This window comes from Salmo salar, chromosome ssa17 (assembly GCF_905237065.1).
Source record: "Salmo salar chromosome ssa17, Ssal_v3.1, whole genome shotgun sequence".
Classification (NCBI taxonomy): Eukaryota; Metazoa; Chordata; class Actinopteri; order Salmoniformes; family Salmonidae; genus Salmo; species Salmo salar.
In genome coordinates this window covers 24,731,076-24,756,137 of record NC_059458.1, presented here as the reverse complement: position 1 = coordinate 24,756,137, position 25,062 = coordinate 24,731,076, and the positions used below count along the sequence as shown (strand labels likewise).

Sequence of the window (25,062 nt, the reverse complement as noted above, 5' to 3'; positions counted from 1 at the left end):
CCCAACATTTCTATTGGCTATGCAATTGCGTGAGAAAACAGAGTGATGGCCTCTATTAAAAAGAGGAGGATCCCATCAACTTTCTATAGGCTAGGCCTACTATCTTTATTTCTCAACTTTCCTAATATTAAGCACATTGCTACTCTTTACAATAGGAGTATAGCCTACCTGGCTGGCATGAAAATGGTCCACGGGAAAAGCTTCCTCCATTTGCTATTTCAGTACATAGATGACATGTATTTTTTCACGCTGCCCCTGTTTCGAGATACGTGCATGATAATGGTCCATTCCAAATCAAAACAAATGTCACACATATATTATTTAGTATATGTAAAGACCAGATTAAATCAAGAATAGTGTGATGGGTGACAATATTAGCCTATCACTTGTGAATTATATATTATCACCTGTGAATGATGCCCAGCATAAGAAACAATGCCTGTGGACAGTTCTTCCAATATCTTCAATATGCACCTCGGAATTGGATAAGGACACGCACAGTTGCGTCCCCGATGGGTCCGCCTTCACTTGTAGCCTCTGAGAAAGACCCGATCATGTGATTGAGATCCATGTGATTGAGAGGTAATTTGGAGCGCAGGGGGAAGGGCACAATGGCCACTGGCTGCAAAAGGCATGGATTATTTTAGGGTACATTACGGCCACACAAAAGGGATGCCGCCGTGAAATGCTTGTCAAATTGTGAATGAGTGACTGATGTAGTGTGTACAGCCTGCACAAAAACAAAGCAGAGCTCATGCCTTTCAAGCAACTTTTTTCAAATCATCATTAGAGTTGCATCATGCAGCCTTACAATGAATTAAACATCAAAATATATAGCCCAACATTTGTAGAACAACAATTTACATTAATAACTGTAAATGAAGCATAACTGTAGGAGTACTTGTTTCTTTGTTAACTGCTCAACACAGAATAGCCGCATGTGTGCACTCCCTCAAATCGTTTGGAGAAAATATATTTTCTATTTTATTCAGCTATGTTCAATTGTATTCTTCATACTATAAAATAATGCCACGTAATTCTAAGCAAATCTTAACTAGGGTAGCCCACAGCCATTTGGCATAGCCAGATCAGGACCTACCATAAGGACAACTCAGAGTATGCTATTCTGTTCTTCTCAAATAGATGACATTTTCTTCATATCATGCTTCTTTAGACCTGTCTAAAATAAATAATGGATTTATTGTAAAGGTGTAAGCTATATTATATGGATTTATTTGACTTTTTTAAATGTAGATGTTCCAAAGGTATGCATCAGTGACTTGTAGGCTATGTGTGGAAGCCAGGAGATGCTAAATGTGTTTATTTTAATTAACGGTCAATTACCGTGAGAATGACAGTTATTTGCTTGACAATCACCAGCTGTCATAATTTCATGACCGCCACAGCCCTATGGCTGACTAACACCAAAACACTTCTGGCGTACCATTGATGGCTGTCTCACACCAAAAAAACACTTCTGGCGTAGCATTGATGGCTGTCTCACACCAAAAAAACACTTCTGGCGTACCATTGATGGCTGTCTCACACCAAAAAAACACTTCTGGCGTACCATTGATGGCTGTCTCACACCAAAAAAACACTTCTGGCGTAGCATTGATGGCTGTCTCACACCAAAAAAACACTTCTGGCGTACCATTGATGGCTGTCTCACACCAAAAAAACACTTCTGGCGTACCATTGATGGCTGTCTCACACCAAAAAAACACTTCTGGCGTAGCATTGATGGCTGTCTCACACCAAAAAAAACACTTCTGGCGTACCATTGATGGCTGTCTCACACCAAAAAAACACTTTTGGCGTACCATTGATGGCTGTCTCACACCAAAAAAACACTTTTGGCGTACCATTGATGGCTGTCTCACACCAAAACAACACTTCTGCAGTGTTCAAATGATGAAAATGGATCGCTTGTGACCTGGGTCTATTCGTTATCTCTTATTCTTATTATAAAAGATCTTGATGGGTCTCATGTTCACAACCCTGGGTGGTTTACAGAGATGGCTGTCTCAGTCCAGTGAATGTTTTTAAAGCTAAAATGTATCTTTGAAATTTTTGAAATGAAAGGCCATTGCTATAGATATTCTCAGAAGGAGTCTTTTTAAGAAGGGGGATTTGAGACAACAAGATGAAAAGAATCTCAACTGCTTCTAGGGACCAGAATAATAACTGTATCTCTGTGTATTGTTGTGGTGTACTGTTTGGCTAGCGAAGGTCTCTTCAGGTCCTTGTGGTTATTGACTGAGATGAAAACATCATTGTCCTTGTTATGTCTCAGAAAAATGTAGATCTTATGGCCTAAAAAGCGTTGAAGAGTGAGGATTTGCCGACCATGGCTCTTTGCTTTCTTATTGAACCCAAAAGGGTTTGATCCCCCAGAACTTAGGAAAACACTACACATTGATCTGAAAATGTATAAATTTAGTAGACAGCTTTCATGTTAGCAGTCCACACAACTGGCAGCAGAACTCAGTCCCTAGTTAAAAGATAAGGACGGAAATCAGCAGAACCAGAGCCTTGCAGTGCCCACCCCTCCACTAAACCTACAGTATGAAGCCACTCCACTACCATACACTGCCGCAGCCTCAATGTACAGTACTATAGGATTCTAAATGGAACCCGGGAAGGATAGCATTGTGCCTGAGTTACCTCGACACTCAGGCTTTCAGACAGACAGAGTTGTGGTGGGGTGTATTTACTGAGATCAGTGTCTCGTGGAGTTTACTGTTGATGGTCCTGGGAGATCCTGTCAGCTCTGGGAGGATGATGGATGGCTGAGGGGGTAAAAGAGTTCACTCCATCTCTCTCTGAGGCTGCGTCTCAAATGGCGCCCTCTTCCTCACATAGGTCATGACTTTTGACCAGAGCCCTATAGGCCCTGGTCAAAGGTAGTGCACTATATAGGGACTAGGGTGCCATGCGGGACACAGCCATGTGCCAGTCTATATTATATTACTGCTCTAATGACTTGGCTTGCTTGGTTTGGTGCCCTTACAGCGTTACACTCACATCTTTAATGGAGCTTCCCTTGTCAACGGGAGGTCACCATCAGTTCCTGGCCAGTCGTGTACTATAGCTGGGGCCTCCAGGCTATGGCTGACCTGTGCTGGTGCGTTGCCGAGGTCTAAACACCAAATAGAGGCCGTCTTAGGAGAAGTAGTTCACGCAAAGTATAATTTTTGTGGGGTGGGGGGGCTACCTAAGGAACAGTTGAAAATTTGGGTTGTTTAGCTTAGCTTAGCATAAGCATAGTTGAAGGTAAATCAATGGGAGTGGTAGCTAGGAACCCTGTTAGCATGCTAGCAGCTAGCTGGAGTCTGGCTTGATCTCCCTCATGTTCTAAATCATGTTATGTAGCTTCTGTGCTAATGAAGTATCCAGAGACAATAAGCAGTGACATCATGCTGTGTTTGAGGATGTATTTGGTGAGTGTGCTTGCTTTTTGGATTTGATAAAGAAAGATTAACGAAGTAAACATTATCGTCTTCTCTATCTCTTTTTCTTCCTCTCTTTCTTTCTTCCTCCCTCCCTCCCCCTCTCTCTCTCTCTCTCTCCCTCCCTTCTCTCACAGCAGAGCTTATGTACACAGTGGAGCTGGCGGGAGGCTTGGGGGCCATCTTGTTGTTGTTGATCTGCCTCGTGACCCTCTACAAGTGCTACAAGATGGAGCTCATGCTCTTCTACAGGAACCATTTTGGCAGCGAGGATATCGACGGAGGTGAGATACTCTCAACTCACACTAGGACCAACAGCACCCATTATAAACCCTGAATGAAGTCTACAGTGCACTCTTAGAAAAAAGGGTTCTAAAATGGTTCTTCAGCTGTCCCCATAGGAAAATCCTTTTTGGTTCCATGTAGAACCCTTTTTGATTCCAGGTAGAACCTTTTAGGATCTATGTTTCGGCGTCACCAAAAGGGACTAGGGTAATACTCAGGACATTTAGACCATTTATCTGTCTTGTTTCATGTGGTTTCACATAATATTTTGTTCGGGACATTGCTCGAAAGAGGATTTAAAAGTAGGAAAATGTGTTTTTCTACAAATCCTATCTTGAGATAGAAATAAGAACTTAAGGGTTCTAAATTGAACCGCAATAAATTCTAATTGTGTGGCTGAATAGTGAATGAGTTAAGGAGGAGTATTCATCAATCTGGTCTGGCGGTTTCATTTGATTTCCCTTAATGAGTCTTTCAAGTGGAGGGCTAGGGCTACAATGAATTCAGTGAACAAGATTACTTTTGGGGTGTCTGAAGGACGCTGTGTGGAGACTGGAGAGTGTCATTAGCCCAGAAAGGTTGCCTCCGCTTTGCTCTTTTCCTCCCCCAGCCCTCTGTTTTCCACCAATCACATTGCCTGGATGGTTGAGGCATCAGACATGTCTATGAAAGTCATTACCAGGCCTGTACTGTGTTGGGCTTTGGGACAGAAGTGGGGGGCTTTGAAGTAATAGATGGTTTCAAGGCGCCACAGAGGAGAGAAAAGAGAGCCAGAGCTTTAAACCTAATGCTAAACAGCAATTGTCTCCTTTAATTGTGCCACCCGAGTGAGCAGAGAGGAGAGGGAAAGAGATTTTCAATTTGCTCTCTGTTTAAAGGGATCAGTTTCAATAAGCCACATAGTGTTGCCCATGGCCGTGGCTCCCAGGAGGGACGATGGAGAGACACATACTTTCTATTTAACGCTCAGGACTGGGTGATTACTCCTTCCCTGGATTGTATTCCCCCCTCACCCCTCAAGCTCTTCTTTCATTGGCCACAAGGACTTCTACTTCATCACCATCACAAGCCATTCAGGAAAATCCTTTTTTCTCCTCTCTCTTCTCTGTGTCTGACTGACAGCACCAGAATGATCAGGTTCGGTTAAAAGCGGTTTTAAGTCTCCGTTCGTATGGGTGTTTGCCGGGGTTGTCTTGCATAACGACCACCCACACTTTACAGATGCATGAGCTTGCCGAGTTGTGACATGAACGTAACCCTCATTTGCATATAATACTGTATATGATTTAACTTTGACTTTATTTAAATCATGCAGTAGGTTGAACTTGATCATCGCTTAGGGATAAGCAATGACTTAACATAAAGATAACAAATACCTTATGTCTTATAATAAACGTAACTTATGTAGGAATGCTAATGAGCCCAACTCCCCCTGCAGTTCTTTAGCTTTCACGGCTAACGATGTAGGTTGCATTCTATTCAGAACAATCTGGAAGGAGCCCAGAGGTTCCTGCTCAGTCCCTGAACACTTTTTTTAATAGCGAGTTCAAAAGTTCTCTCACTCTCTGTGGTCCTGCCAGTATGCATATGCAGCCACAGCTATGGATGGATGTAAGCTATGTGTGCATCAGTCATGGCTTTTTACTTCAGAGTCAGAGAGTGGGATGGATGGATGCTGAGGGTGGTGGAACACGCGGGACGGAAACAGTTCCCCTTCTCAGCCTTCTTAAGTTCGCCTCATTGGACCTCAGAGAGGAAGGAGAGGAGGAAGAGGAAGGAGTCACTGCTTATTCTACCTCCGAATCTCACCCATACCTGCTCTCTATCGCTATCTCTATCTCTATCTTTCTCTCTCTCTCTCTCTCTCTCTCTCTCTCTCTCTCTCTCTCTCTCCCACTCCCTCACACAGTAACCACTCAGATATGAGTGATTCAGTTCTACTGAAATAGATTCTGATCTACCTACATGCGTTTCTCTCTTAAAGGGGCCGTTTCACTTTACTGTATAGAAAGAGATTTTTATATAGGTTTGGATTCCTCCTGTTCTCTCCTCTTATCTCCCACTTCTCTCCTCTCCTCTCTTTTCTTTTATTGTCCCCTCCCCTCCTCTCTTCTCTTCTCCACTCCTCTCTTCCTTGCTTCATCTCTCCTCTCCTCCTCTCTTCCTGTCCTCTCCCCTCCTCTCCTCGCTTCTCTTCTCCCCTCTCCCCTCCTCCCCTCATCTCCTCCTCTCCTCCTCCTCATATCTCCTCCTCTCCTTTCCCCACCTCTCTTCCTCATCGCTCCTCCTCTCCTCTACTCTCTGTGTTGTCGGAAGCCCATCCTGGTCTAACAGCTCCCCTTCAGCAGGTACAATGATCTGAAGGATGGCAGTCTGTGGATTATCCCTTTACCTGTGGTAATAAGAGAGGTTTAAACCCCTCTCTAATGAGTTTACCAGAGAGAGAGAGAGAGAGAGAGAGAGACCCCTGTGTTGTCTCTCGTCCCTGGGGAATCCCTCTCTTCTCTTGTGTCTCTCCCTTTATTCCACTTCCTCTGGCTCGTTGCCGCAGCAGATTTCATTGCTTTGTGTCTCGTTGAAGTGCGCCGAGGCCGGAGCCGCTCCTCTCCTCTCTCTCCTGCACGGGGAAAACATTACCGCTATCACCTCCCATGTTGGGCTTTTCTCCTCGCCGTTTAATCCTTTCAAATCCAGCATCAATCATATTCTTCATGTGCCTGGCTGCCGTGCGGATAAAGGATGGGTCGGAGCCATTTTGTGCCTAGGGAAGCGTTCAGTTTCCTACCTCAGCCCAGTCACAGTGAACACAGTGACATTGTTTGGCAAAAGAGTCTGGATTGTAATAAAATGTACCCAGAGGAGTGGAAGCTGGCAGTAAGGTCAGTCAGAGTGACGCAGGTGTCATGTTTCTTCCTGCTGTTCTGCTATGCAGAGAGAGCTAAAATACTGGACCTCTTCACCACGTTGATAGTCTGCAAAGCTGTCATGGTTATCGATCCCTGACCATGTGACCTGACCAGGAGAAACAGACCAATGAAAAGTTGCCCTACTTATGATGACATGGGTTCGGTTGTGGTGTGTGATGTGTGATGTGTGTGTCATGTGAAAATGAAAAATAAACAATGCAGACATGAGAAGTCCAGAAGCCCTATTGGGTCAGAAGCCCTGTTGAAACAGAAGCCCTATTGAAACTGAAGCCCTATTGACTCTGAAGCCCTATTGACTCTGAAGACCTATTGACTCTGAAGCCCTATTGACTCTGAAGCCCTATAGAGTCTGAAGCCCTATTGACTCTGAAGCCCTATAGAGTCTGAAGCCCTATTGACTCTGAAAGCCTATTGACTCTGAAGCCCTATTGACTCTGAAGCCCTATTGACTCTGAAACCCAATAGAGTCTGAAGTCCTATTGACTCTGAAGCCCTATTGAGTCTGAAGCCCTATTGAGTCTGAAGCCCTATTGAGTCTGAAGCCCTATTGAGTCTGAAGCCCTGTTGAGTCAGAAAACCTACTGAGTCTGAAGCCCTATTGTGTCTGAAGCCCAATATAGTCTGAAGCCCAATATAATCTGAAACCCTATTGTGTCTGAAGCCCAATATAGTCTGAAGCCCAATATAATCTGAAGCACTATTGAGTCTGAAGCCCTATTGAGTCTGAAGCCCTATTGAGTCTGAAGCCCTATTGAGTCTGACGCCCTGTTGAGTCAGAAACCCTACTGAGTCTGAAGCCCTATTGTGTCTGAAGCCCAATATAGTCTGAAGCCCAATATAATCTGAAACCCTATTGTGTCTGAAGCCCAATATAGTCTGAAGCCCAATATAATATGAAGCACTATTGAGTCTGAAGCCCTATTGAGTCTGAAGCCCTACTGCGTCTGAAGCCCTATTGAGTCTGAGGCCCTTTTGTGTCTGAAGCCCAATATAGTCTGAAGCCCAATATAATCTGAAGCCCTATTGAGTCTGAAGCCCAATAGAGACTAAAGCCCAATAGAGACTGAAGCCCTATTGACTCTGAAGCCCAATAGAGTCTGAAGCCATATTGACTCTGAAGCCCAATAGAGTCTGAAGCCCTATTGACTCTGAAGCCCAGTAGAGACTGAAACCCTATTGACTCTGAACCCCTATTGACTCTGAAGCCCTATTGTGTCTGAAGCCCAATATAGTCTGAAGCCCAATATAGTCTGAATCCCAATAGAGTCTGAAGCACAATAGAGTCTGAAGCCCAATAGAGTCTGAAGCCCTATTGACTCTGAAGCCCAATAGACTCTGAAGCCCAATAGAGTCTGAAGCCCAATAGAGACTGAAGCCCTATTGACTCTGAAGCCCAATAGAGACTGAAGCCCTATTGATTCTGAAGCCCTATTGAGACTGAAGCCCTATTGACTCTGAAGCCCAATAGAGACTGAAGCCCTATTGATTCTGAAGCCCTATTGAGTCTGAAGCCCTATTGAGTCAGAAACCCTTTTGAGTCTGAAGCCCAATAGAGTCTGAAGCCCTATTGAGTCTGAAGCCCTATTGAGTCAGAAACCCTATTGACTCTGAAGCCTAATAGAGTCTGAAGCCCAATATAATCTGAAGCCCAATAGAGTCTGAAGCCCAATAGAGTCTGAAGCCATATTGAGTCTAATGGACTGGTCTGTATGTTACTAATATCCTCTATAGTGTAGTAATGGACTGGTCTGTATGTTACTAATATCCTCTATAGTGTAGTAATGGACTGGTCTGTATGTTACTAATATCATCTATAGTGTAGTAATGGACTGGTCTGTATGTTACTCCTGTAGATAATAAGGACTATGATGCCTATCTGTCATACACCAAAGTGGACCCGGACCAGTGGAGTCAGGAGACGCGTGAGGAGGAACGCTTCGCCCTGGAGATCCTACCCGACGTCCTGGAGAGGCATTATGGGTATAAACTGTTCATTCCAGACAGGGACTTGATCCCAACCGGAAGTAAGTTTTGTACTTTTTTGGTTAATTTCCTGTTTAATTCTGTTTCTAATGTTGTCGTTGTGTTGTGTACATATCACGTGACACATTCTACCATCTTACTGTAAACATCTGACAAACGTTGATTTTGGAGTAAACTGTCACTTTAACCTGTGAATTACAACGTAGCAGCATGTAGCCTTCAGCTGCTGATTTTGAGTTGTCTGTGGTACAGCTGAAAACGTGTAATTAGTGGGTAATAATCAACTTTGTGATTATATTGCATTGATCCAGTCTTAATCATATCTTTATGATCGCTGTCTAACAACCAATCATGTTGACTGCAGTTTAGTTTGCTTGTAATTCAGATTTACACTTGGCACCTGTGATAGGGTCATGATATTGGATGATAATGCTTCACTGATACTATTCCATTACTCTCAGTGAGAATACTTTTCTTTGTTTTTGCTCATTTGTGTCACGTTCTTGTCTGTCACATTGTTCAGTTTGTGTCGATGTTACGAATAGAGTCAGTTTGACTTAAATGTTTGTGTTGTCCGGGGGACTGTGTTAATAGGGGATCCGTGGCACAAACCCAGGGCTAAAATACACACCTTCTAAGGACATTTGTTCTTCTCTAAGACCTCATAAGTCAATGGAATTGTCTCCAGGCAAATTAACAAAAAAAATTCTGATGCAAATAAATCTATTTGTTTCACTGAAAATATATGCTATGTTGAAAGTTTTGAGTATAAAGTAATCAATGGAAATAGAGGTCTTCATAGCCAATGAATTGTTTAAAATGCATCTATTACAATGTAATACATAGTATGTAAACTGACAGGCTCCTTTGGTCCTGATGCCACAACTCCCATATTAAACTGGGATAAACGTGTTTTAGTGAGTTGAGAGAAACTAGTCACAGTTTATCTAAGTAACTTATTTAAGTCCCCTGACTCTAACTTCCTCTGATGCCTTTCTGCAAGTCTACCTGATCACACCTTTTGAATGTTGAACTGTTTATGTTTAGGTTTCACCAATGATCATTTCCAGGACGATTCAAGACTCCTTAGAGGTACTCTCATTCCCCCAGCCACTTACCACTACTGTGTCAGCAACTAACCACAACAAGGCACAACCAGCCACAACTAACCACAATCACCCAGCCTCACCCAGCCACACCCAGCCGCACCCGGCCGCACCCGGCCACACCCAGCCTCACCCAGCCACGCCCAGCCACAACCAGCCACACCCAGCCACACCCAGCCACACCCAGCCACAACCAGCCACAACCAGCCACAACCAGCCACACCCAGCCACACCAACCGTGCTACTCTAGAAAGATCATCAGAGAGGAAAGAGGCTTAGAGAGAGACAGAGACAGAGAAGCAGAAAGAGACAGAGACAGAGAGAGACAGAGACAGAGAGAGATTGAGAGAGATGGAGAGAGGCAGAGACAGAGAGAGGCAGAGACAGAGACAGAGAGAGGCAGCGACAGAGAAGCAGAGACAGACAGAGACAGACAGAGACAGACAGAGACAGACAGAGACAGAGAAGCAGAGACAGACAGAGACAGACAGAGACAGAGAAGCAGAGACAGACAGAGACAGAGAAGCAGAGACAGACAGAGACAGAGAAGCAGAGAGAGACAGAGAAACAGAGAGAGACAGAGACAGACAGAGAAGCAGAGAGACATAGAAGCAGAGACAGAGAGGAGCAGAGGAGCAGAGTCAGAGAGAGAGACAGAGAAGCAGAGAGAGAGAGAGAGACAGAGAAGCAGAGAGAGAGAGAAGCAGAGAAGCAGAGAGCGACAGAAGCAGAGAGAGGCAGAGAAGCAGAGAAGCAAAGAGAGAGAGACAGAGAAGCAGAGAGAGAGAGGCAGAGAAGCAGAGAGAGAGATAGTAAAGAGGGTGGAAAGGGGTCTTGTGTTTGCCAGCATTAAAGTCCAATTACAGAGAACATCCAGACTGACTTATCATAGTGAGGTGATGAGAGGGCTTTGTTCTCCATGCTCCTGCTAATCAGCCTGCTCGCCTGCTCTCCTCTATCCCCAGGGGCTCAGCTGAGCATAAGGCATAAAAGAGAAAAGCCCTTTTGAGTTTTAACTTCCCCAAGGGTTGGAGGGAGACAAGAAGGAGAGAGACGGAGGGTGAGGGAGATGTAGAGGGGTGCACAAGGAGATGGAGTGAGTGAGAAGGAGTGAGGGAGAGAGGGAGAGAGGGAGAAAGAGGGAGGGAGAGAGAGAGAGAGAGAGAGAGAGCGAGAGAGAGAGAGAGAGAGAGAGAGAGAGAGAGAGCGACAGAGAGAGAGAGCGACAGAGAGAGAGAGAGAGAGAGAGAGATGGCCAGCCCTGTTGGCTCAGAGAGCAGCACCTCTCACAGTAGGGGCTCTTTGATTAGAAAGGGAAGCTTAGTTAATCCTGTCAACCTGTAGTGGAAGAGTCTTTGTTTCTGACAGGACCCCAGCAGCCTCACTAACAGCAGGCTTTAGCAGTCTCTGCTCTTCTGGCGGCATGTAGGGCACACGCACAATGGCTACATTTGGCTCTGTGATTTATACTGTTACAAATGAGAAACACTGTGTTTAGAAAGGGCCGTTTGTATAGTGTGTATCCCTACACACACACACACACACACACACACACACAAACACATAGTAGATATACACACACACACACAAACAAGACACTAGCTGTCTCTCTCTCTCTCACTCCCTCACACACACACAAAACACACACACACACACACACCTACCCACAGATCAATTTCTCTCATATTGTTATCACTATGAAGTTATTGTGACTCAGTAGGTCTCTAATAGCCATTAGATCAGCAGTTTAGAACATACAGTTTAACAAGGCTATGGGGTCTGATAGGTCAACGTATTGTCTGATGTCAGTGTGTTTATGGGGTCTGATAGGTCAACGTATTGTCTGATGTCAGTGTGTTTATGGGGTCTGATAGGTCAACGTATTGTCTGATGTCAGTGTGTTTATGGGGTCTGATAGGTCAACGTATTGTCTGATGTCAGTGTGTTTATGGGGTCTGATAGGTCAACGTATTGTCTGATGTCAGTGTGTTTATGGGGTCTGATAGGTCAACGTATTGTCTGATGTCAGTGTGTTTATGGGGTCTGATAGGTCAACGTATTGTCTGATGTCAGTGTGTTTATGGGGTCTGATAGGTCAACGTATTGTCTGATGTCAGTGTGTTTATGGGGTCTGATAGGTCAACGTATTGTCTGATGTCAGTGTGTTTATGGGGTCTGATAGGTCAACGTATTGTCTGATGTCAGTGTGTTTATGGGGTCTGATAGGTCAACGTATTGTCTGATGTCAGTGTGTTTATGGGGTCTGATAGGTCAACGTATTGTCTGATGTCAGTGTGTTTATGGGGTCTGATAGGTCAACGTATTGTCTGATGTCAGTGTGTTTTGTGTTTGTTGACTTATTTCCCATTCTCTCTGTTTTTCTAAAAATAAACATGTAAAATGCATGCTATATGTCCTGTTATGATGCATTAGATTTATGCACTTCCATTTAAATATCCTATTTAGCTAGTCAAACTCAATAAAAGACAATAGCAGGCAGCATCAACCAGTGGATGATATACCATGTTTTACATACTATACATACAGACTAGAATATATATATGATATATTTATATTATATACTATATATTTAGCTGTGTTATTATTTCATACTGTAACTTCCTTCATATCTTTCTTGCCTCTCTTTCTTTCTCTCTCGCTCTTCTTCTCTCCCCTCTCTCTCTGTATCCCTCTCCTTCCCTCCCCTCTGCCTCTCTATCTCTCTCCCTCCCTCCCTTCTCTTTGTATCCCTCTCTTTCCCTCCCCTCTCTCTGTGTATCTATCTCCTTCCCTCCCCCCTCTCTCTGTATGCCTCTCCTTCCCTCTCTCCAGCCTATATAGAGGACGTGGCGCGCTGTGTGGACCAATCCAAGCGCCTCATCATCGTCATGACACCCAATTATGTGGTGCGGCGGGGTTGGAGCATCTTCGAGCTGGAGACCCGCCTCCGGAACATGCTGGTCACCGGGGAGATCAAGGTGATTCTGATTGAGTGTGCCGAGCTGCATGGCATCATGAACTACCAGGAAGTGGAAGCGCTCAAACACACCATCAAGATGCTGACCGTCATCAAGTGGCGTGGCCCCAAGAGCAACAAGCTCAGCTCCAACTTCTGGAAACACTTGCAGTACGAGATGCCCTTCAAGCACATGGAGCCCATCATCAGCAACGAGCAGGTGCTGGACGTCAGCGAGCAGGGCCCTTTCGGCGAGCTCCAGACCGTCTCCGCCATCTCCATGGCAGCCGCCACCTCGACCGCCATGGCCACGGCGCACCCGGACTTGCGGAGCACCTTCCACAACTCCACTGTCAACTACCACACCCAGATGAGGCAGCAGAAACATTACTACCGCAGCTACGAGTACGACATGGCCCCCGGCGGCAGCCTGCCTCCCCTCTCCACCCTGGGTAACCAGCACACCTACTGCAACATCCCTATGACTCTGATCAATGGACAGAGGCCCCACGGCCAGGCCAGGACACCCAGAGAACAGAGCATCGAGGAGGCACACGCCAATAACGCCATGCTACCGCTGCTGCCACGCGAGACCAGTATATCCAGTGTCATCTGGTGACAGCACCAGGCTGGCATAGGGACAGATGGGATATATTTTATGTAGAGGGAGAACTAGCTGGCAAAGTGTGTGGTGTTGGTGGTGGAGGGGGTGTTGCTACGGAGACCATTAGTGGACTAGAGACTGCTGCTGTGGAATTTGCACCAGGATTCACAGGGGTAAATCACCAACACAGGACAAGTCATTCTGTCAGACTAAGACGACATTTGTTTGACAAGGACTAAGGAGGATTTGGCGTGAAAAGGAGAACCCGTTGGGTTTGAAATGCCTGTACACACAGACACCAACGCCGATGTTCATTTACCCAGAAACTCAAGGAATACAGGGTCTTGTACATATATTTTATATTTCTTTATAGCGTCAGTATTTTTCTGTTGTTTTTCTTTGACCTTTCATTCACCAGTTTTTATCATCAAATTTCTACGTCTGTTTTGATTTAAGGTTTTAATTTTTTTGTATTTGGGTATGAAAGTGAAACGATGGTCTTTGAGGTCTATTGGCTGATCTGTTGTAATTTTGATCTTGACTTGTAGTGGAACTGGTGTAGTTTGAACGCTCTTTGTTTTTTAACAGTTATGGCATTGTAGCGGGAAAGTTTTGATGTTTCATTCGAAAGAAAATGTCCTTTTTTTGTTGTCCTGGTTACATAGATGGAATCTTCTTTATTTGGGACTCTTATTAAACACAACTAGATTATGCAACAGATGAAGAGGCCTGGGAGTATGCAAGATATGAATAGATGAACCAACCCACCGGGACACCATAGAGACTGGTGCTAGACTTGGTGTGCAAGTTTTGCAGCTCTCGCAAACATAGTGACATGCTCTTTTCAAAAGACAGCCTTTCTGTTCAGCTTAACAGAGACATATATCGCCCTAAAAACAACTACGTGTATTATTTTATGAGAAAGTATATTTTTGTAACAAAAAATATTTGCTTGGAAGTACATACTTATTCACATTTCATTCCACTAATGACAGAAATAGAGTAACATGCATTTTGTTTTCTACATTATTTTGCTATGCAGTTCCCTAATTGCATAGCAGACAAAGTGGATGTTTGAGTCCTTCACTAAATGTCTTATCTTAGTGGAAAGATGAAAAAATATAAAATCATTTGAGATGTTTTCATCAAGTCCTAATATCATTGTTGGGTGGGTGGGGGGGCAATGTATATTTGTTTTTCGAAGACTTTTCCATAACAGAGGAGTGTGCATAATAACTAGATGTATTCAACCTATGATATATGTCAATGTATTTAAAAAGAAGAAACACTGTACACACTCGAAAACGTTCATCAAAGCAGATTCGTGAAAAGTATCTTCATTTCCCCACCGCACATGAATACCAGATAACCTCGATGTAGTGCCTCCCTGATTTCTATGGAGAAGGACAGCAGCCATTTTGAAAAGACGACACACTGAACACAGTTGACTTCCAAGATATGTTCAGAGTGTTGTTGTCATATGTTCCTAGAAGAAGAAATGTTTAGCATATCATGTGACAGTCTGTCAAACGGACCAAAATACAGGAGCAAATCATGGAGTTCGACCCAAGAGAAATGTATCTCCACACATAGTGACAAATAAATGCTCATCCGTTTTGATTCCTCTGAAATTTAACTTAAACCCCTTCAAATATGGTTCGTAGTGGTACAGGAAAAGTCAAGATTATCCTCATTATTCTTCAAGCAAGTGAGACCAAAGCTAAAATTGTGCTTGTGAAGAAAAAAGATCTGAAATCCACACCACATGATCCACATTAGGGCTTGTTTTAGGGCTTTACCAAGTTTTTTGGTTAGTTTCAGATTGGCCAAAATATGATGTCATGAAGTCCCATTAAGCAACAATAAGAGCTACTCAAAGACCCCAACGTTGTTCTTTTACCAGGACTTGATAAAGCCTGGTTGGGAGGCGCTTTAGTGGGGAGATTAGGCCTGTGTTGGGTCTGTCCTGACACAACGCATGTCCCTATAACATTGCCATGGTTACACTGATGTAAACAGTCTCCAAGGGAACCTCAGAAAGAAAGAAAGTGAGAGACTGTGCTCTAATACAATCCACGATCATTTCATACATAGTTCTTGTGAGGCTAACCCTATGAAGTAAGATACGGTCATTTACGGGATCTAACACGGGTGTTCGATATACTGTAATATCTGACATCATAACGTTGTTTTATTGATACTTCATAGTGCTAGCAGCTTCTAAACAGAAACAGTGAGGTAGTGTATTCAGTCCCTTGTAGTGCCACACATTATGCAAAGTATTAACCTATACACAATGAGTAAACTCTGTAAGAGATGTCTATGTCCCCCTCGGTCTGCAAAAATGATTGGTTTTTCAATTTCCCTTTGGTTTAACTTTTCAAAGTGTTGGTCTTTTTCTTCAATGTACTGTACTCAGTTGGCTGCTTGGTATATCACTGAGAAGAACGTCAATTTCCAACTGTCATACCTGCCTGACCCAACAGAAAACACAGTAACGTTTGATACATTCGAGACAGAGCTCCTTTAAGGTGTGGATTTCCTGTGTTCTATGACATTGTGTATATAAATCAAAAATGATAATAAGATGAAGACAATCTAGCCACATTCATCAAAAAATACGTTTGCATTTTCAGAGTGAGTGGCAAACTTGTTTTATGAACCTTTCTGGTAATCATAATAATGATATTAATGATGATCATAATTAATAATATATAGCACAGAATTATTCCAGGCACTTTCACAATTTTGAGACAAGATTACGGTTCTGTTGTCTCTCCTGTTTCTGATTCATTTCGTTTTTTATTATGTACCTGCAATGTTAATTAAAGAGATACTATTATTATTAATAATAAAAACACATTTAATAATTGTTCTTTAGACCTCTCTACTTGCATCTTGACACGTACAGGCTTGTTATGATGGGACACCATATCAAATGCTGATTGCAATCGATGATTTTCATTTAAAGTAACTTCCCGGTGAAAATCTCACTTTTGAAAGTTAATATTCTGTTAACTCATATCCAATTAATGTTGTTGACTTGTATACTCGTATTTGTGGCCAGAGCATAAATTGGAGGGGGAAAAAAGCACTTCAAAAACCCCACCTCAAACTTGTATCTCAAATAGACCGTTTAAAAAACGCTTGCTATTTCCTCATAGAGCATGATGTCATCTCCCTGAGGAAGAGCTGGCTAATCAGCGGTCTAGAGGAGGGAGAGCTGGCCAGTCCGCGTTCTACTTGCATGAATATGTTTAATGACCGATATATACCCACACCATTCTACCATTCTGTTGTTGGGGTACACAACACAAAAAAGCTGCTTTTTAACATATTCAATTAAAACATTTTGGGAGGAAAACTATTTAATTCTAGGTCATATTTAATAGAAATGTGGAAACACTGGGCAGTTAAAGAACCACTTATGATGTAGTTATGATGTAGTTCCTCTCCCATTACACATTAATAACCATATTACAATGTCATAACTCACATAATAAGATTTCATATTGATTACATAAGCTTCTGCTTAATTTCTACTCCACTCTTTGGTGTTGAGGTATGTTGGGAAACTGTATGTTGCAGGAAAACACTGTAATCTTGAACCCCGGATAGATCCAACCGTCACTGCTATGTTGCCCCTCCTGACGCTGGCTGTGACGGCAGAATCCAGGCCACTATACCGGACCGCAGCAGCAGCTAAGCTTGTGATCAAGTCTGTTCATCACACACACACATACACACACTAAAATATTGTAATTATGGATGTGTCAGTGTTCACAGGCCTTCAGACTGTACGACTTCAACCTCCCGACGTCTGCCTTCGATTAATTTCTTTCCAACTCTTTCTTTCCCCTCCTTGCCTCTTTTGACTTCACCCTTTCCCTTTCCCAGTCCCAAGGCAGGCAATACACTTGACCTCATCTTTACTAGAGGCTGTTGACCTACTAATCTCCCGGAAACCCCCCTCCAGGTTTCTATTCATTACTTTGTTTCCTTTTCTGTCTCCCTCTCCCTCTCCTCCAACCCTAGCCACTCAACCCCTACCCAGTCAGGCTTCAAGACGGGTCACTCAACCAAGACTACTCTTCCCTGTGTCATGGAGGCTATTCGCACTGCCAAAGATGACTCTGTCCTCTGTTCTCATCCTCCTAGATCTATCCGCTGCCTTCGACACCGTGAACCATCAGATCCTCCTCTCCACCCATTCAAGGCTGGGCGTCTCTGCACACTCTTGGATTGCATCCTACCTGGCAGGCTGCTCCTACCAGGTGACGTGGAGAGGATCGGTCTGCACAACATAATCTCACTACTGGTGTCCCCCAGGGCTCAGTTCTAGGCCCTCTCCTCTCTACACTAAGTCACTCGGCTCCATCATATCCTCACATGGTCTCGCCTATCATTGCCATACTTTTCTCCTTCCCCCCTTCTGACACCCAAGTGGCGACACGCATCTCTGCGTGCCTGCCAGATATCTCACCTTGGGTATCGGCCCACCACCTCAAGCTCAACCTCGACAAGACGGAGCTGTTCTTCCTCCCGGGGAAGACCTGTCCGCTCCAAGACCTCTCCATCACAGTTCACAACTGCACGGTGTCCCCCTCCCAGAGTGCAAAGAACCTTGGCATGACCCTGGACAACACTCTGTCATTCTCCTGCAGGTTCATGCTCTACAACATCCGTTGAGTACGACCCTACCTCACACAGGAAGTGACGCAGGTCCTAATCCAGGCACCTGTCATCTCCCGTCTGGACTACTGCGACTACTGCAGCTTGTGCCATCAAACCCCTGCAACTTATCCAGAACGTTGCAGCCCGCCCAGTGTTCAACCCTCCCAAATTCTCCCATGTCACCCCGCTCCTCCGCACACACCTCTCGCATCCACTACAAGACCATGGTACTTGCCTACGGAGCAGCAAGAGGAACTGTTCCACCCTACCTTCCCCCCTTTTGTGAACTAACACTCACTCGTTTCCCCTTTACTAGTTCTGACTTTGCTGATAGCTACTTTATTGAGGAAAAGTGTACTTACTATGACTGTGATGTGTGGTTGTCCCACCTAGCATTCTTAAGATGAATGCACTAAGTCTCTCTGGATAAGAGCGTCTGCTAGATGACTAACATGTCAAATGTAAATGGGGGGTGGGGGGGCTGCACTCACTTTAAAAGGCACCTTTCTGCACTGAAACATTCCATCCAAGGGAATGCATAGTCGGTTCCTCCGTTTTTATTGCTTCGTGCCTGTTGCCACAGCAATCATTTCCTGCAAGTAAGTGTTTGAATGTTGGTGGTGTCATAGATTCTACTAAGTGTCTGGAACTCTATTAGAGGGATGCAACACCACACACACACACACACACACACACACACACACACACACACACACACACACACACACACACACACACACACACACACACACACACACACACACACACCAAAGTACTGTAATCATGGATGTGTCCGTGTTCCGACAATGAGGGGCTCCTGCACTTCCTTTCAAAGGCACCTTTCTACACTGAAACATTCCAACCAAGGGAATGCATAGTCGGTTCCTGTGGGTTTTTTACATTGTGCCTGTTGCCACAGCAACCATTCCCCTCACAAGTGAATGTTTGAATGTTGGTGGTGGAAGGTGTGCTTGCTGGGTTGGGGGGCTTCGAGAGGGAGTGGGGGGGTGGGGTTAAACTGGCAAGGTGGAGGTGCTGCTATTGTGGAGGAGTAACGCCCCCCTAAACACCAGTTCACCAACAGCCTGTGTTTGCATTGTGATCTGGCTGCATGGGTAATTGGCTGGCTCCAGAGAATACCGACCAACCAAGGAGCAGCAATCCTCCATATTGGGGCCTAATTAAGCTAATTAAATGATGTCTGTGCACCATACGGAGGGAGAGAGGGAGGCGTGCTCCATCATTCACACGAGATCTAAACATAAACGTTGAGCCGTACAGTACGCAGTGTTTATCCTGTATTTGTTCATATGGCGTACTAGACAGATAGGCTTTTAGAAATAACAGACTGACATGACCCATTCTACTGTCCGTCTGCGGTGAGTCATATCTCAGTACTGGTTTCCTGGAGCTATGTCAGCAGTCTAATGCTGGTTACATGACGGTGTGTGTAGGATGTGATGGCATGACACACAAACATATATTTCATCATTTATTGAAATACATTTTAAGGAAAGAATGGTAAGAATAGAAGCTTTTGAAAATCTTCTTTACCGGTAAACTGTTCCAGTATGTTAGTGTGTATTACGTGTAAGGTGTGCTGTATATATTTTGTGTTGTGTAGTGTCTGTGAGTCATGGTTTGTGTGTGTACATATTTTTTCCGCTGAGAGGAGGGGCCGGTTGTTTATGGTTCCCGTGTGAACTGCTGACGCTGGCCGGTTCCCTGCTGGGTGAGCAGAGCAGAGCAGTACAGGAGTCATAACTCAGTGGACCGCTATTAAACCTGAAGACAACAATCAATACGACTCCTCATTCTGCCCAGCGACTCACTGAATCAGCCAGGGACCCGTCGGTCCGTCGGCGAATCAGCATAAATCAGGTGAGTCAATGCGCTGCTGCGAAACATCCCAAGCCCTACAGACACGGTGCCCTACAGACACGGTGCCCTACAGACACGGTGCCCTACAGACACCGTGCTCACATGTGGAGGCAGCCATGTTTGGTCACCGCCCCCTGGACCAGCCCTGTCGTCCATTTAAAATAACATACAGCACAAACTCAACTAAAACTATCAGATTTCACCATGTTATTGATGTGTATTCAAAAAAACATTAGTGCCTTGGTGCAATTTGTACAATTATCTGATACATGTTCACAATTCTTAGTACAAAACTCAAAAGAGATCATCAAAAAGGCCGTTTTTTCACAACTAAGCACATTTTCAGTTGACTAAGTACAACACACAAAATCATAAAGTCACTTTTCCGCAAGTTAGCGTTTTTCATCATGAATCTTGTTCTGGAAGTAGCTGTACAGAGTGGTCACTAGCTGGCACAGCCACAAAGTCATAAAACCTGATTTTAAACCTAACCTTAACCACTCTGCTAATGCCTAACCCTAATTAATTAACTTTTTTTGTGGGGGGGTTACAAAAAATCTGGTGTTTCTATGTCAAACAGTTGTAATATATTTTAGTCTTCTGTGATGTATATGAAGTGTAATATTGAGATGCAAACTCAAAATGAAATACCTTTCAACTCTAATTCTGACATAGTACAGGTGACTTTTTTTAAGCCCATAACCATGTGTGTGAGGTGTATAATTTTGTTTCAAAGTAGATTTGTAATCAAGAATCACTCTGTGTGACCCTGATCTTGCCCACTGCAGTAGAATATACACTATATATACAAAAGTATGTGGATGATCACTTAAACGTTTGGTAAACCTATAGATTTAACATGTCAACGCATTTGTCTACAACAGATTCTGAGAACTACATAATGAAAATGTCTGTCTGTAAAGTAGAAACATAAAAAGTATGATACTGTATGTACTACTATGATGATTACTATTATGATTTAAAATATGATATTGACAAGATCAGAAATGTACAGTATGTAATAAATAAAATCAAAGTTGATTGGTTGCGTACACAGATTAACAGACTTTACAGCAGGTGCAGGGAAATGGCCCTGTTTCTAGCTCCTACAGTGCAGTAATACAATATCAATACAATACAGTACCAATACGGAAATAATCCAGAAAGTCCAAAACAAAAAAGAAATCCATCCCCTATACAGTAAACATGTATCCAAAATAAAGTTGCTGGGCGGAGGGCTCTTATGAACTGAGCAACATATTGGACCACTACAGTACAATACAATACTGTAAAATACGATACACGAATACAAGAAAGATGTACGACTGCCATCCCCATGAGCGTACCACCCTCCTTCAGGCCATCGATGAGGCATGCAATGATTTCAATGCAGATCTACAGTACCAGTCAAAAGTTTGGACACACCTACTCATTCCAGGGTTTTTATTTATTTTTTTTTAATATTTGCTACATTGTAGAATAATAGTGAAGACATAAAAACTATGAAATAACACATATGGAATCATGTAGTAACCAAAAAAGTGTTTAAAAAATCTAAATATATTTTATATTTAAGATTCTTCAATGTAGCCACGCTTTGCCTTGACAGCTTTGCAGACTCCTGGCATTCTCTCAACCAGCTTCCAGGTAGTCACCTGGAATTAATTTCAATTAACAGGTGCGCCTTGCTATTTTGTGGAATTTCTTTCCTTCTTAATGCGTTTGAGCCAATCAGTTGTGTTGTGACAAAGTAGGGGTGGTATACAGAGGATAGCCCTATTTGGTAAAAGACCAAGTCCATATTATAGCAAGACCAGCTCAAATAAGCAAAGAGAATCGACAGTCCATCATTACTTTAATACATGAAGGTCAATCAATCTGGAAAATTTCAAGAACTTCAAGTGCAGTCGCAAAAACCATCAAGCGCTATGATGAAACTGGCTCTCATGAGGACCGCCACAGGAAAGGAAGACCCAGAGTCACCTCTGCTGCTGAGGATAAGTTCATTGGAGTTACCAGCCTCAAAAATTGCAGCCCAAATAAATGCTTCACAGAGTTCCAGTAACAGACACATCTCAGGAGAAGACATACTTTTGGTTTTATGAATGTATTGCCACCGGTGCCCGCCGGTGTAACTGCTTACTGACTGTACACTGTGACGTTACTGCATGATTGTAGCGGGTGTGCGTAGCAGGTTATGATATGGTTTGGCTTGGAAAGGTTTTTTCACCTGGTCATATTCAGCTAATGTGTTGTTCATTGAAGTCCACAAACAAAGTGAAATGTGAGAGGAGGAGAGTGCATAGAGGCTACAATGAATACAACATGGCTGGCTGCTATGATCAGGGGTGTATTCATTCCTCTGATTCTGTTGAAAAACGTTTCTTAAACAAAGGCAAACGAAAAAGGGATAAAAATACCTGAATTTATCCAATTTAAACTCTCCTTTGCAGCTGTTGGACGAATGATTACACCATAGATAAACTAGATGCAGGCAAGAGTGTGCAAGGCGGTATTGAATGTGTCACTGTCTGTCATCTCCAATTTTTCTCTCGACCTGTGCACCTACGTTGTGAACTTTCATTCACAGGCTAGGTTGTAACAACCTCATGATGGGTATAGGGAAGATTAGAGTATCATGTAGTAGCCTAAACCCATCAATGTTACATTGAACTGGGTGAATGGAATATGAATGACAGTCATCCAATATGCTGTAATAGAAATAAGGCCATGCTCATGAACAAAAACAATTGTGCTCCCTCATCATAAATGTCACTGACCGCCACTGGTGTGTGTGTTGATTTAAAATGGCAGGTGTACTGTAGCTAGAGAAAAAGAAGAGCCAGATCAGGAACGTAGACATTCTTTGTGAAACACTGTCATCTGTTGGTCATGGCTTGAATTGTAGCCTACATGATGTTTATAGTCAGTTTCACCAGTCAGCCAAAAAAAACACAACTCTTCTCTGCATAAACAAACACCTGGATTTGGCCAAGACACATGAGCAACGTGACGAATAGATCTGTCACATGTACCCTACTTGTAGATATCTCTGGGCCCCTCTCTAGCCGGCCCCTGAACAGCGGTGCATGGCCTACTACAGTGAATGAGGTCACTCTGATCGATAGTTTTTAGGGGCAAACCTACATCCAGATGGATTACCACTGTCTGCACCACTGTCACAGTGGAGGCTGCTGAGGGGAGGACGGCTCATAATAATGTCTGGAACGGAGTGAATGGAATGGCATCAACAATGTGTTTGATATGTCTAATACCGTTCCATTGACTCCATTCCAGACGTTAATATGAGCCGTCCTCCCCTCAGCAGCCTCCACTGAACTGTCACCAAGACAACTTTTCTACTTGTAAACACATTTCTTTTTATAAACCCCAAGCCTTAGGAAATTTGAGCACACTGAAAGCTTGAGCATGGGTTGTGAGTGTGGGTTGCCAAGGCAAAATGGCTGCCACTGTGAGAGTGAAAAAAAGGTATATATTTTTTTAAGTAGCTGCTGCCCTCCCTGGCTATGAACTCTTTCAACCGATGGCCTCCAATCGGGCTGAAAGACAGCTCTCCCCAGCTCTCTCCCTTGTCCCTCTCAGATGATGACATCGCACAGCAGCAGCTTACAGTCAGCCACACACACACACACACACAGACACACTGCAGCGGCACACGGAGTGCTTTGACAGCTGTGTTTTTACTAGCCTGCAGAGTAATAATTAACTTGTTATCATCTTTGGCAATTAAGAGCTTAATTGGAAAGAAAGCAGAGAGGTTGTGTAGGGAGGGAGGGAGGGAGAGAGAGAGAGAGAGGCAGTGAGGTACAGTTGGTACAGCAACAACCCTGGGAAATAAACCAAGGGGCGTCTCATGCCACTCATCCTCTGTAGAGATGATTGATGAAGTGGTTTGTTTGAACTTCCTCTCAACGTAACACACACACACACCCCCTCTATTAGCATAAATCCTACACACCCTCTCCTCCTCCTCAGCCCAACTTAGTTCGTAACGAGAGAAGTCTCAGTACACCTGGGGCCGGAGGAAGGGAACGGAAAACAGTTGGGCACCAGCTTGATGACACAAATGAAATGAAGCGTAAAGCAGCGGAATCCTGTCTGAATAGAGGTGCATGTATTTAACTGTCAGAACAAAGAGGCAGCAGACCTCTGCCAGGGTGAATGACTATATTAGTCACTGTGCCTGTTAATAATGGACACCCTGAGATTATCCTGTTTCATGCAACTTTCAGAGGGGGATAAAGGGAGGGAGGGAGGGAGGGAGGGAGGGAGGGAGGGAGGGAGGGAGGGAGGGAGGGAGGGAGGGAGGGAGGGAGGGAGGGAGGGAGGGAGGGAGGGGCTGCCCGGTGCGGTTGGGAACCTCTCCAAAGGGGAAGGAAATATGAAAGAAAGAGCTTAAAACGAATTAGGAAACATTTGAGCGGAATACACATGATCAGGCAACAATGCAATTATTGGATCAATGAACCAGTGGGTTAAGCCTGTAGCACCTCCTTATAAGAAACACAATGTAAGGAAATGTGCCACTCCTACACAGGTAATACACAAGTCGGCCTCTATTAAACAACAGCAATTTTGCCACTCCTGCACCAATTGGCTGAGTTATTGGCTGAATTATCTCTGTGCTATTCCAAAAGAAGCAATAAACAGCATGGTTTTATATCTATCTTCTCTCAGATAGATCATCCAATGAGGAAATCAATTAGCTTAGCAGATGCTGTGTTTAGAGTTGAAATGTTGCTTATGTATTATTCATTACACTCCTACAGATGGAGGTTTATTGGATGAATCCCTCTCATATTCATTAAACAGATTCAAAGCCATTTGAGTTTTTCTTCCCAACAGTAGCATAGTATCGCTGCTCTTGCTCTTTCCCGGTGTAATTCATAGTTGCCAGTTAGCATTAACACAGTGATGCTGTTTCACCGGGCGTCACACAGAAAAGGACCCACATCCCACCTCTGGCACCAACTGACGAGGCCCAGCAAGGAGAAAATGTGATCTCTTCTTCTCATTATGTTCTCTATGACAAGACACAGCGATGGGGAGACAGGGGTATTATACAGTAACTAGGGCAGAGCTGATACCACGGTTTAGGTTGTCACATTAGGAGAAAGTGAAGAGGAGATGAGAAGTCTATGGGGGAACTGGACTCTAGGGAGCAGATTAATTA

General features: G+C 43.8%; 1 protein-coding gene across 2 annotated transcripts in view; it reads left to right on the top strand.

Moving 5' to 3' along the window:
• LOC106575569 (interleukin-1 receptor accessory protein-like 1) overlaps positions 1–14,033 on the top strand; it is a 412,584-nt gene extending 398,551 nt beyond the window's left edge. Inside the window, exons 9-12 of one of the 2 annotated variants that reach the window (XM_045699174.1) lie at positions 3,593–3,736; positions 8,518–8,688; positions 9,695–9,739; positions 12,586–14,033. In XM_045699174.1, the coding sequence (XP_045555130.1) occupies positions 3,593–3,736; positions 8,518–8,688; positions 9,695–9,739; positions 12,586–13,328 (1,103 nt within the window). In that variant the 3' untranslated portion in view covers positions 13,329–14,033. Of the gene's footprint in view, positions 1–3,589; positions 3,737–8,517; positions 8,689–9,694; positions 9,740–12,585 lie in introns of both variants that reach the window. The other variant, XM_045699173.1, reaches the window with a different exon arrangement.
• Positions 14,034–25,062: the final 11,029 nt, after the last annotated feature.